This window comes from Chelon labrosus (genome assembly GCF_963514085.1).
Source record: "Chelon labrosus genome assembly, chromosome: 17".
Lineage (NCBI taxonomy): Eukaryota > Metazoa > Chordata > Actinopteri > Mugiliformes > Mugilidae > Chelon > Chelon labrosus.
Window position 1 is genome coordinate 3,768,161 of NC_140350.1, and position 11,423 is coordinate 3,779,583.

General features: G+C 38.2%; 1 protein-coding gene across 1 annotated transcript; it reads right to left on the reverse strand.

The window, feature by feature from the left end:
• Nucleotides 1-1,133: 1,133 nt before the first annotated feature.
• On the reverse strand, nucleotides 1,134-2,452 carry epd (ependymin; the record flags this gene model as incomplete). The annotated part of the gene is made up of 6 exons (XM_084565445.1): nucleotides 2,253-2,452; nucleotides 2,068-2,099; nucleotides 1,839-1,976; nucleotides 1,567-1,753; nucleotides 1,386-1,467; nucleotides 1,134-1,260 (listed from the first exon to the last, which is right to left on the reverse strand). The coding sequence occupies exons 1-6, from the start codon at nucleotides 2,326-2,328 to the stop codon at nucleotides 1,134-1,136; spliced, it is 642 nt and encodes a 213-aa protein (XP_084421571.1). The 5' UTR covers nucleotides 2,329-2,452.
• Between the last annotated feature and the right edge of the window lie 8,971 nt (nucleotides 2,453-11,423).

The following is an 11,423-nucleotide window of genomic DNA, read 5'->3' on the forward strand; positions in this document are numbered from 1 at the left end:
TCTGTGACCGCTTGTCCTGTGAAGGGTCTTATACTGCAGACAGTATATAAAAAAATAATTTTAGAGGCTTGGTTAATTTTATAATGTGTAGACAGATAAATGGCCTACTCTGGATACTCAAATGAAAATTCCAGTTTTATAGTGAGCTGCTACTGTAACAACAAATGGAATAAAAGATTTCTACATTGTAAAACACAACCATTTAGCATTTAGTCCCTGCTTTTTTCTTTTTAAGTCTATATTCTTTTCTCTATTTCTGGACATGGTATGTAAAAACACTCGGTGGATATATTATTGATTTTTGACTGCAGAAGCCATAATCAAGCATGTTTCATAAAGTTTTTTACTAATAAAATCAGTGCCAATATACAATACCAGACCTTAACTGATCTGACAGACCTAAATGACTAAATATTAAAATTGTGCAAGGGAAATGTCAGTTCTCATTGCTGGCTTTTTATGGCTACATTACCATTACTGAGTTCTGTTTGCTGGCAGTGTTAGTGTGCTATAATGGCATTTTGATCCTGTTGTGACTAAACCACACATCACAGACTGACTTCATATCAATGCAGCTATTGTTATTTATATTAATCACACTGGTACTAATTAAAATATTATGGTTTTATGAATATATTATTTTGCTGTTGGAATCACTAATTTCTTTAAAATATTACTTCACTGATTGCATTATGGATTACATTTTCAGAAAACTAATCTAAGCTAAGATAAGCTAGGTTTTCTCCCCTAGATGATAAATCTTGCCACACAGTTCTCAGGCCGAAATGAAACACTTAGCACTTTTGACAGCTTTGACATTTTATTGTTCCATTAATCATATCTTACAGGTTTTGTAAGTGGTACCAACTTGAAAAGCCCCCAACTGTTAGTAATTATGACTAAATCTAGAATCCATGTCATATCTTTTACTTTTACATCAAAATGTACGTATATAGGGTGATCCATTCAAAGCCATAACTTCACAGGGGAGTGGAGGATGTGATGGAAACAGATGTGGTGCAGTGTAGCGTCGCAGGAAAAACTCAAGTCACGAATGGAAAGGAGAGAAAAGTCTATAGTTGTGGCGAACCGTGCTTGCGTAGGGGTTTAATTTTCTGCCGACGAGGCTTCAGCTACATGAACTCGTTGAGGAAGCTGTTTACTGTCCCTTCAGGTGTCTCCTCCAGGGGCTGACCCAGACAAAAGGAAGGCACCACGAGCAGATCAGGATCCTTAATCTCGACTTCCACATCCAAGTTGCTGTGACACAAACCGGTATAAAAATTTCATGGAGATTCTTCAAGGGCATTCATTGAAGCCTGTTTATCGAACAGATACGATCAAATTTGTGTCCGTTTAATGTATTGGAAAATAATATCACTAACCTGATAATGAGGGATGTGGACTCAGTGAAGTAAATGGTGGACACAGGCAAACATCTCATGGTAACCGACATTATGTAGTGGCCTGAAAAGGAGGACAGAACACATTCAGGTTATGTCACCACAATTATATAACGGTGTCACAAAGAGGCACATGTATTATTTGTTTAAGCATCTGTCCCACCTTTTTTGTCAGGCATTGGTCCTGTCCAGATGTTGACTTTTAATCCCTCCCCTTCAATGGATGGACTCCCAGAGTGAATCGTAGACGAAAAGGTGGCATCATCGGGGATATCCAGAGGGTGCATGTTGCAGTGCAGTGTTTTTTTCTCACAGCTCTGGTTTTTGCTGTCAATCTCATAGAATATCCCCTGTTGGACATACATGTACATTCATCACACATTGTCAAGGTGAAAAAGAGCTTCAACTGTTGTTTTAAAGGAAGATATCAGTTACCTCTTCAAAAAACATCAGCAGATCCAAACCTAGCGAACCATTTGAGGGATGGCTCTCGTTTGATCTGAACCGTAGTTTCTTGCCCATTGAATCGTAAGTGAATGCACCGTACGCTTTCACGTCACCTTTCAGGGACATCTGGTTTGATTCATTGAGAAAGAGTTAATGTTGGTTTTCAAAATGCTAAGAAATTATCAAAGAAGCTGGTCTTAAATGAAGAAAGACTCACCACGCTCATGAACCCTGTCATGTTGGGTGAATCTGAAAGACAACAGGTCGGTTAGATGCATATTCTAATAACACTGCCTTACACTGCCATAAAAAAGGAACTGTAGTGATCTTGAAACATGCCTGACACATGAATAACACAAAATCGGCTAAGAGAATCAAAACAATGGAACTATAAATTCTTACGACAAGGCTGATGGTGATCTGCATGGGTGGTGGCAGTCAAGCACATGAAAACGAATAGCGTAACAGCTGCATACATTTTCCTGGTCCAGAGGGAGTCACAAAAAGGATGTTAGAGATGGCAAGACAACAACCATAAGCGCATCTAGCATTCAGGGAACTTACAGCTGCTTTTATAGGACTAGTATCTGGCACAGACATAACTATCCCTGCGTAAAAGGACCCAGGATGATAGCCCCCCCGGACCTGAGACTCCAAGCTGTCCAAACATAGTTAGCCCCTGTCTCGGCTGGTGGTGACCCAACGTTTTAGGCTGTTTTCTTTTGGTTTGTGATTGTGCAAGTGTTCTCAGATGTTTTTCTGCAATGTCTTTCTGTATGCCTTTAAAAAGCACATTTCAAAGTGTTGTATGTGAACAGGAGGTGAAGTGAACATGATTGTGGTGAATAATCACGGCTCAAATTAGTAAATAAAACAGGATCTTTTATAACTGTGATAACATCTTCCCAGTTACAATGCTGACGTGGTTAAGAGCCACAGTATAGGCGCCTATAGCTAAGTTTTGGGCTGGGGGTGGGATGAGACTGTGTCTCTTAGGAACTGAAACCTCTTGTTTACCAGTGACTTTGTTCCACAATCACAGTGGACTGACATCTAAGGTATTATACAGACTTCAAATATATTTCCTTCTTAGTCATAGCACCTGGGAAGCAATGTCTGCAGATGATTGAAAGTCCCAAAAAATGATGAATTTTCAAGGTCAGAATGACATGATGAAGATTGTATCACATTTAATGTTCTGTATATTTTAATAACTCAGTTCTGTTTCAGGTGTGATTATTACTATTTCTCAACTCTACAGAGAAGAGCTCCTCACGTCAGTAGAACTGATAATCTCAAAGTCTCCGGATTTTTACTTTCACAAGCATCGTATTGATGCTTAGAAAAAAATGTGGCCTTAAATTGTGACCTCTTAAGGCCACAATTTAAGGCCGCAGACAACCGTCAAAATTGTTTCCATTATCTGGAAAGAATGTTAATACTTCATCATATTCAAGAACATTGAATTCTAGGGGATAATCTCTCCTATAACTCCATTAAATGTTTTCATTTACTAGTCTAATAACAAACTTCAGCCGTTGCCTCAAATACATCGGGGGAAAAATATTCATTTTTGGGCATATCAATTATTTACAGTATGAAGGGTAGTCTGGAAAAACGGGTTTTATTTGATGCATTATATCCGTTGATATTTAAACATTAAATGGACAGAGAAAAGAAAGAATAACAGGTGTATGCATGTGCCACAGTACACACTTTAAAATCCCCACTATGAAGCTGTGTTAGAGACTGAAGTGTCTTGGTCAGCAGTGAATTAGACTGTCCTCCCAAAAACACTCCAAACATACAAGTGATCCAAGTTAAATAGAAAGCCTGGGGCGTTTGTACCAGATCCACTGCATAAGCTGGGTCAAAAATGTGTTGCTGTCACAATTACTCTTTGTGCAGCTGTCTTTTGATCTTTTGGCTATTGGAGTGACCCCCGTTTGTGTCGGTACTTTCAAGCAAACACCAATAAAGTGTGACCGAACAATATACTGCAGATGTTTAACGTTATTAAGTTAATATTCTTTGGTCCCCATGATGTCGATGAGAAATACAACATCGGAATATAAAAGGCTGCATTATGCAACTTCTATAAATAAATAAAAAGCAAAAATGAATGTTTCAGAGTGTGCCATTTAAATGTGTAAACTGTGTAAATGTAGTGTTAACCTGCATATTAAAAATACTGTAAAAATTTTCTATGAACATTTTGGCACAGGTATGCTGTAATGTTTTAGACATTTAGTTACTCTTCAAAACCATTATTACAAACCATATTACAAAACCATTTAGGTTTTGTAATATGGTTTTGTAATATGTTTGCCGTAGAATGTTATTTCACATTTTACAGAATTTTTACACTCACAGGTTTATCCATTTTTTCCCACTCTAATCTTTTAACCTCTCAAGAAAATGGAAGATTTGTTTGTTTAATGAAATGCGATAAAAGAAGGTTGAGATTTAGAACTGAAATCTTGCTGAAATTCTTATTCTGTTTCTTATATATTATCAGCTGATTTCTATTTTCTTTCAAATTGCTGTATAGGCCAGTTCTCAGATGATTCATTCAGCCCTGAGCACGTGATTAAAACATATTGTACTTGATTTACGATAAGCTGAATAAGAGAACTAGGCATCATTGTAGATGCTGCTTGGTGCAAAATCTAAAAATAGGAAGGAAATATATAACAAAAGTAAAAGAGAATCCCTGAAACCACAAAACAGTGAGACTGAAAATAGACTGAGAGCACGCTGCATCACAAGGGAAATTTAATGTTACTGTTTGAAGGGAATGCAGGGGGAGGAGATTGTGGAAATGAGGGAAGCCCTTCTCTGTATGTACCCCTTCCCCTTCTGTTGACCGCATTCATGGCGGTTTAAGAGGAGCTCTGCATTTTCTCTTTCAGAGAGGAAGTCAGCATGTTGAACTGTGACTAACCCCCCCCCCCCACACACACACACCAGCCACTTTATTGTCAGATATATTGTCAGATAATATATTTTATAATCATGTATAGAAATATAGTGTTAAGTGTTTGTATTTTGAATTGTTATTTGAATTGAGTTTGAGTTGTATTTTTAGCCAAAACATAATTAGGTAGTGGGTTCAGCTTTTTTTTATTCAGGAAGTCTCACTAATGCAAGAATGTCAACACACAACAGACAAAGCTGTCAGAAATAGTGTTGTGAGCAGTTCAGCCATCATGAACAACCATGATGGTTGCATTTGGTAAGGTAAGCTCAGACAAAACTTAAGATTCAAAGTTCAAAATTCAAGATTTCCCAGTACATACACGTCGTACAGAAAAATCGAAAAAATGTCTCTCTCTCTCTGTCTCTCTCTCTTAAATACGAATAAAGATGAAAACAGTTACAAAATAAACATTCTGGATATAGAAAAAGAGAGTTCATGCACCCTGACATCCTGGTGGACGACGCTGTTTAACAATCTGGTGGAGTGGGCCCAGAGGCTCCAGTACCTTTTCCCCGATGGCAGGAGACTGAAGAGGGGATGGAAGGGTTAGGAAGGGTCACCAGCAATGCTGATGGCTCTGCGAGTGAGGCGGGTGTGGAAAATGTCTGTGAGGGAGGGCAGAGGGGCACCGATGATCTTGCTGGCTGTGTTCACTATTCGTTGCAGTGTCTTTTGGCAGAAGGCAGTGCGGCCTCTGTACCACACAGTGATGCAGCCAGTGAGGACACTCTCAATGGTGCCCCGGTAGAATGAGCACATGATGGAGGGTGAGACTTGTGCTCTTCGCAGTTTTCTGAGAAAGTAGAGAGTTTTTTTAACCCTCTTGTCCAGTGATGTTGTGTTATTAGTCCAGGAAAGGTCTTCTGAGATGTGCACCCCCAAGAACTTGGTGCTGCTCACCCTCTCCACAGCAGCACCTTCGACGGTCAGTGGGGGATGCTGGGTGTGACCTCTCCTGAAGTCAACAACAATCTCTTTTGTTTTCTCCACATTGAGGATGAGATTGTTGTATTTACACCAAGTACGTACAGGACGTGTCGGCAGCCGAAACTGTTTATTTTTGTTGTTGTTGTTTTTACCATTTAAAGTCAATACTGTTTTGAAAAAGTACTTAAAGTACTTAAAATGGTCTGTTCAGTTTTGGCCAGGAATATTTTCTTTCTTTTTCTACTGTTTTGAATTGAAATGCAATTAAATGCATTTTTCCAGACATTAAAAGAGCTTGAGTTTACAGTATTCGTGAAAATAAATCCATAAAATCCATTTTAATTGAAAAATCCTGCTTTTTGGGGCAAATATTGTTATCCAATTAAAATGTGATTAATTGAGATTAATTAATTACAAAGCCTCTAACTAATTAGACTGTTTTTTTAATCGAGTCCCACCCCTAATATATATATATATATATACACACACACACATATAAATTGAATATATATGTCTCTGGGACATTCATAGAAACTGTCTATGCTTTATTGCTGATGAAGGCCACAAAGAGGTAGGTTCCAAATGACACATTTGGGTTACTGAGATACTGGGAAACCCCTTTCCCCTTTAACACGTTTGTGGTATGAAAATGGCTTCCAGTGGTTGTATCACTGATGCTCTCTTGGTACTCTTGGTAGGTTTGCAGCCATGAGTAAGTAGTAAACTGTAAATCAGAAACAGAAAGATTTCTTGGTTTTGTATGGCTTGTATACCGTTTGTCTTCAGTAAACTTTGAACCCTCATAAACATTTCCAGTACAGCACCCACTTACAGTAAACTAACTGGTGGCCTCAGCACTGCAGTTCTGTTCAGCTCATAGAAACTGGCTAGACTTTACTGCTATCAAGCAAACCAGATAAACAAAAGTGAAACTGACACACCGCAACGAGGTAGGCATTTGGCAGTGTTTCTAGCAATAATCAGTTTTCAAGGATTTTGTTCAGATTTTTCCAACATTTTGAAACACACTGAACAGGACCTTTGTTAGAAGAACCAAAGAAGATCTTTGAAACATGGTAAACACCTGGCTCATAAGTTCTTGGCCTGTGTAGTGTCTATAACGTCACATATAATTTCAAAGCGTGAACATAAGAAATGTATCTGTCTTTTGCTAAATAGCTGCTCAATTCAATTTTTTTTCTTTCAGTCCCAACACTAACTAAATGAATGAAACATGAATGTTTAAAAAAAGTTCACTTATATAATACAGGCAAATGAGGACAGCGTTTACCAGCTTCTGGGGTTAAAGGGACAGCAGATGAATGGGTTTTATATTAACTCATCTGCTGTAAATTGAAGTGCATCAATATTGAACATAGACCCCTATATATAAAAAATACATAAGTATAGGTGTTGTACATATTTTCAAGCAGTATCTTTTTGACACACAGTTCTGTCTCCAGGGTGGCACAGTGGCGAGGTGGTTAGCACTGATGCCTCACAGCGAGAAGGTCCCGGGTTCAAATCCATGGGCCTTTCTGTGTGGAGTATGCATGTTCTCTCTGTGTCTGCATGGGTTCTCTCTGGGTAATCCAGCTTCCTCCCACTGTCCAAAGACATGCTGGTTAAGTTAATTGGTGATTCTAAATTGGCCATAGGTGTGCATGTGAGTGTGAGTGTCTGTCTCTCAGTGTTAGCCCTGCGATAGACTGGTGACCTGCTAGCGTGTACCCCGCCTCTCACCCGATGACAGCTGGGATAGGCTCCAGCAGACCCAGTGTGAACTGGTGCATCCATCAGATTATGTTAACAGCTAAATGTTGCTAAAGACACTCATACCTATAGTATATATAGCATAAAGTACATATAGTTGTAGTATAGTATAGTATAGTATAGTATAGTATAGTATAGTATAGTATAGTAAAGTAAAACAGGTGTGTGCAGACTAAAAATGTCCTCAGTGAGAATTAGGCCATGAATCCTAATGACAAATCACTTAAATCTATGACATTTTAATGCTGTCTTTTGTACAACCCAATTAAAACTCAAATGAAAAGCCAGACCAATATGCAAATGCTGGTTCGCTACCATCTTTATTTAATGCAGGGTTTAAGAAAGCAAAGAAAATCAGTAACTTCTTAGTTTTTACTCCAAACAAACTGTAGATGACGCAGAGACAGTATAAACCTATGTATCTTCCTTGGTTGGATCAATAAATTAAAGCCATAGAAGACACAAACGTTTGTATGAATTTTGATATGATGCCAGAACACCCCCGCGTTTTTAATCCTTTGAATGGTGACTTCCCACACTGCCCTGGATTTGTCTCTGTCTGGGAATTCACCTCCAAAAAATCAACCCCCGTTAACTATTTTCTGTAAAAGAAAGCCTTTCCATTAGCCCTGAGGAAAAACTAAAACTGCGTACTTTTCTTTCCTCTTTTTCATTCAGAAGGAAAGAACGTGGCAGATTTATCCTTCAAAGGCTCAGCCATGAAATGTGAAATGAAAACCAAGTGGAAGGTGACATGTACTGTAAATCGTAAAAACACTTATTTATCTCATATGCCTGTGATGACTCTCAGTCTTCCGGGTTAAGGTATATCATATATAAACAAAGCTAAAACAAAGGAAAATGGACTAGTTTTCCTGAAGACGTGGCTTCCTCAAGGCTAAATTAAAAATAAAAACTCAATAAAAACGAGTCATATATAGACAGTTATAGACATAATAATCGTTTTAATGTCATTTAAATATGTATGTAATATGTATTATATGATTGATTATCATATATATGTATATGACTGAGAATTATATATGTGTGTGTCTATCTATCTATCTATCTATCTATCTATCTATCTATCTATCTATCTATACACACACTCTCCACCAGTCATTCAAACAAAACAAGTCATATATAGACAGTTATATACATAATAATCATGTTAATAATCATATAATGCCATCTAAGTATATATGTAATATGTATATATTTTATTATACAATGATGATTATACTATATATGTAAGACTAAATAATTATATATGTTTGTAATTATATATATGCGTGTTTGTGTGTGTGTGTGTAAAAAGTAGACCACAGTAGAAAGCTTGCTGTCTAAAAATTAGAAAAAAAAAAAAAAACACTATGTAAATGTGAAGATATTATAAGATATATTATTAAGTTTAAGATCAATATTAACTGACTCCAGGGTGATTCATATGTAACAGCGATAAAGCACCTAACATTTCCAGTGTTAGACAGCCGTGATGACGGGGCGTTATTTTGCATATTTTTTATCTGTCTTGTTTAGGTGAAATTCATTGAAACTGTCTCAGTTGTTGCTCATCACAAGACTCTTGAAATATTCCCTTAGGACGAAAACTCAAGAAGTTTCAGGTGTTAGTCATTTAAGAGCTGCCCACTTTACTAAATAAACGAAACTACTAAACCACTAGTATTAAATAGCTCATGTTAACATGTAAACATAAATTTAAAGCAGTTACAATTTGCACTGATGAAATTTTTACATTTGTTTTCTTTCCTTATCCATGTGTGGGTGTGTAACTTGTAAAAGGTCTGCCGTGACATGACCTCAGCGTGGGCAGAAATGTTTCGTCCCGTAAAGTCAAATGATGATGAGTGACGTGGGTGTATTGGCCAAGATGAACTTGAGGAATAAGTTGTAGCAGAAAACTAGGTTTCTTCTTCTTGAACAACTTCCTCCCTGGTGCTGAATCATGTTGGTCACCGCAAGATGCAGCGCTAGTAAGAGAAAGAGAGAGAGAGGGAAAAAATATGAGAAAACTCCAGAACTGTCTGAAACCGAAAGAACCTGAGCAAATACGTATATATACTGTATGTGAGTCTCACTGAAGCATGAAGGTATTTTGACTTGCTTAGAGTGACATTCACTGCTCCTCCAAGGTAAGCCCTTCTTAAAATGACTGATACTTTAGGCATTAGTTTAATCCTTTTAGTATTTGTATATGTATATATGTATTTGTGTGTGTTTGTGTGTGTGTGTGTATAAAAGCTGTACAATTTAGTAGACACGTGTAACCAAGAAGAGAACACACTGTCTTTCTTGACACACTAAGTGTCTGCATCAAACTTTATGTCAAAGCTTTAAGAGCTACAGTGTTTCTGTGTGCCTGCTAATGTCTAGTTGTTATTGTCAGTGCAGTGACAGTAATGTCTCTCGATCTGTGTAGCTTTTAGTAGAGGGAACGTTAGACAACACTGTCACTCTTTCATGAATGAGAAAGACGTTGACTCAGCTAGAGCCCTGTGTTGCCCCAACAACACATGATGCAATGAAAAGACCAAAATACAAAGGTTTGCTTCTTCTTTCTACTGGCGAATCTTGACAGAGACAGGGAACCTGACAGAAACGAGAGCCATAACACCTTATAATGTCGGCACTTGCAACAGGCCAGATGTGATGCGGAGGCTGGGATTCAGAGATTATTCGGTGCAGGGGCAAAATAAGGAGACTATGTTGAAACAAAATTCATCCTTCTACTGTGAAACTATTAAGAGGAACTGAGACCTCCGAACAACTACATTGTTACTGAATTACATAAGAAAAAAGTGCAGCGCGGGGATGCTGTGTGGGAGGGCATGAAAGATGCGGTGTGGAATTTCTTTCAGAAATATCGATGGACTTCCTTTTAAGGTTTGAACCGAGGAAAGTGACAGTTCCTTTAAGATGATCACTGTAGCTGACTGGAACCCTGGGGTTATACTATGGGTCAACTACTTTTCCCCCTATCTTCTGCAGTTTGTGCACTCTTTTATACCACTGATTAAATGTACCAGCATCAGAGGTTGCGCTAGACTTTTTCGTTGTCGGTCATTTTGACTGACAAGGTCATAAAAATCCCGTCATAATCTACTTTTACCCGTCACTGTAATTTTTTAAAATGATAATAAAGTAGCCGTTAGCTGCATAGACATAGACATATATACATATATATTGTATACATGTCTATGGTTAGTCGAGCTCTGACGTGTGCATCAGTGTAATCGGTGTACCAGGAAATCGTGCACCGACAAAAGTTCCACAATGTTTGGAATGCAAACTGCTATGAGAGACGAGACAATTAATAAGGTCACTCGCCACCAAGAGGTCAGGGGTCTGAACTGCAATCAGTCAAAATGACGGATGGCCTTCAGATTTTTCTGTCACATTTAAAAAACAAAACAAAAAAAACGGTTAACGCAACCCCTGACCAGCATATAACATCATTTGTAACATATGAAGGCACAAAGAATGATTTGTGAACAATACTTCTTATTTGTTAACCCATAACTCTGCTCCTGTCTTTGTTTCAGATGACTGTTTGGTGGTGGGCTCTCATCCTCCTGTGTTGCATGCTGAACTGTGTGGAGTCATCTGCTCCATCCTCAGTTCTCCAGAGGAAATACAATCATGCCTTTCGTCACACGAGATCCACCAGAACCCGCGTGCAACAGCTGTTGAGGAAATATGTGAGTACTAAATATCACTCCCTGGCCTCTCCATTCCCCGACTGCTTTTTATTCTTCCAGCTTTAGTTGGTTTGTTCCCAGCTAATCTTTAGTGGATGTCTTTATTTTAACAGAAGCAGGAGCAGTTGGGAAGCGAGTCTTTTGAGGACAGGAGCCGACAGTTAAAGGACATGC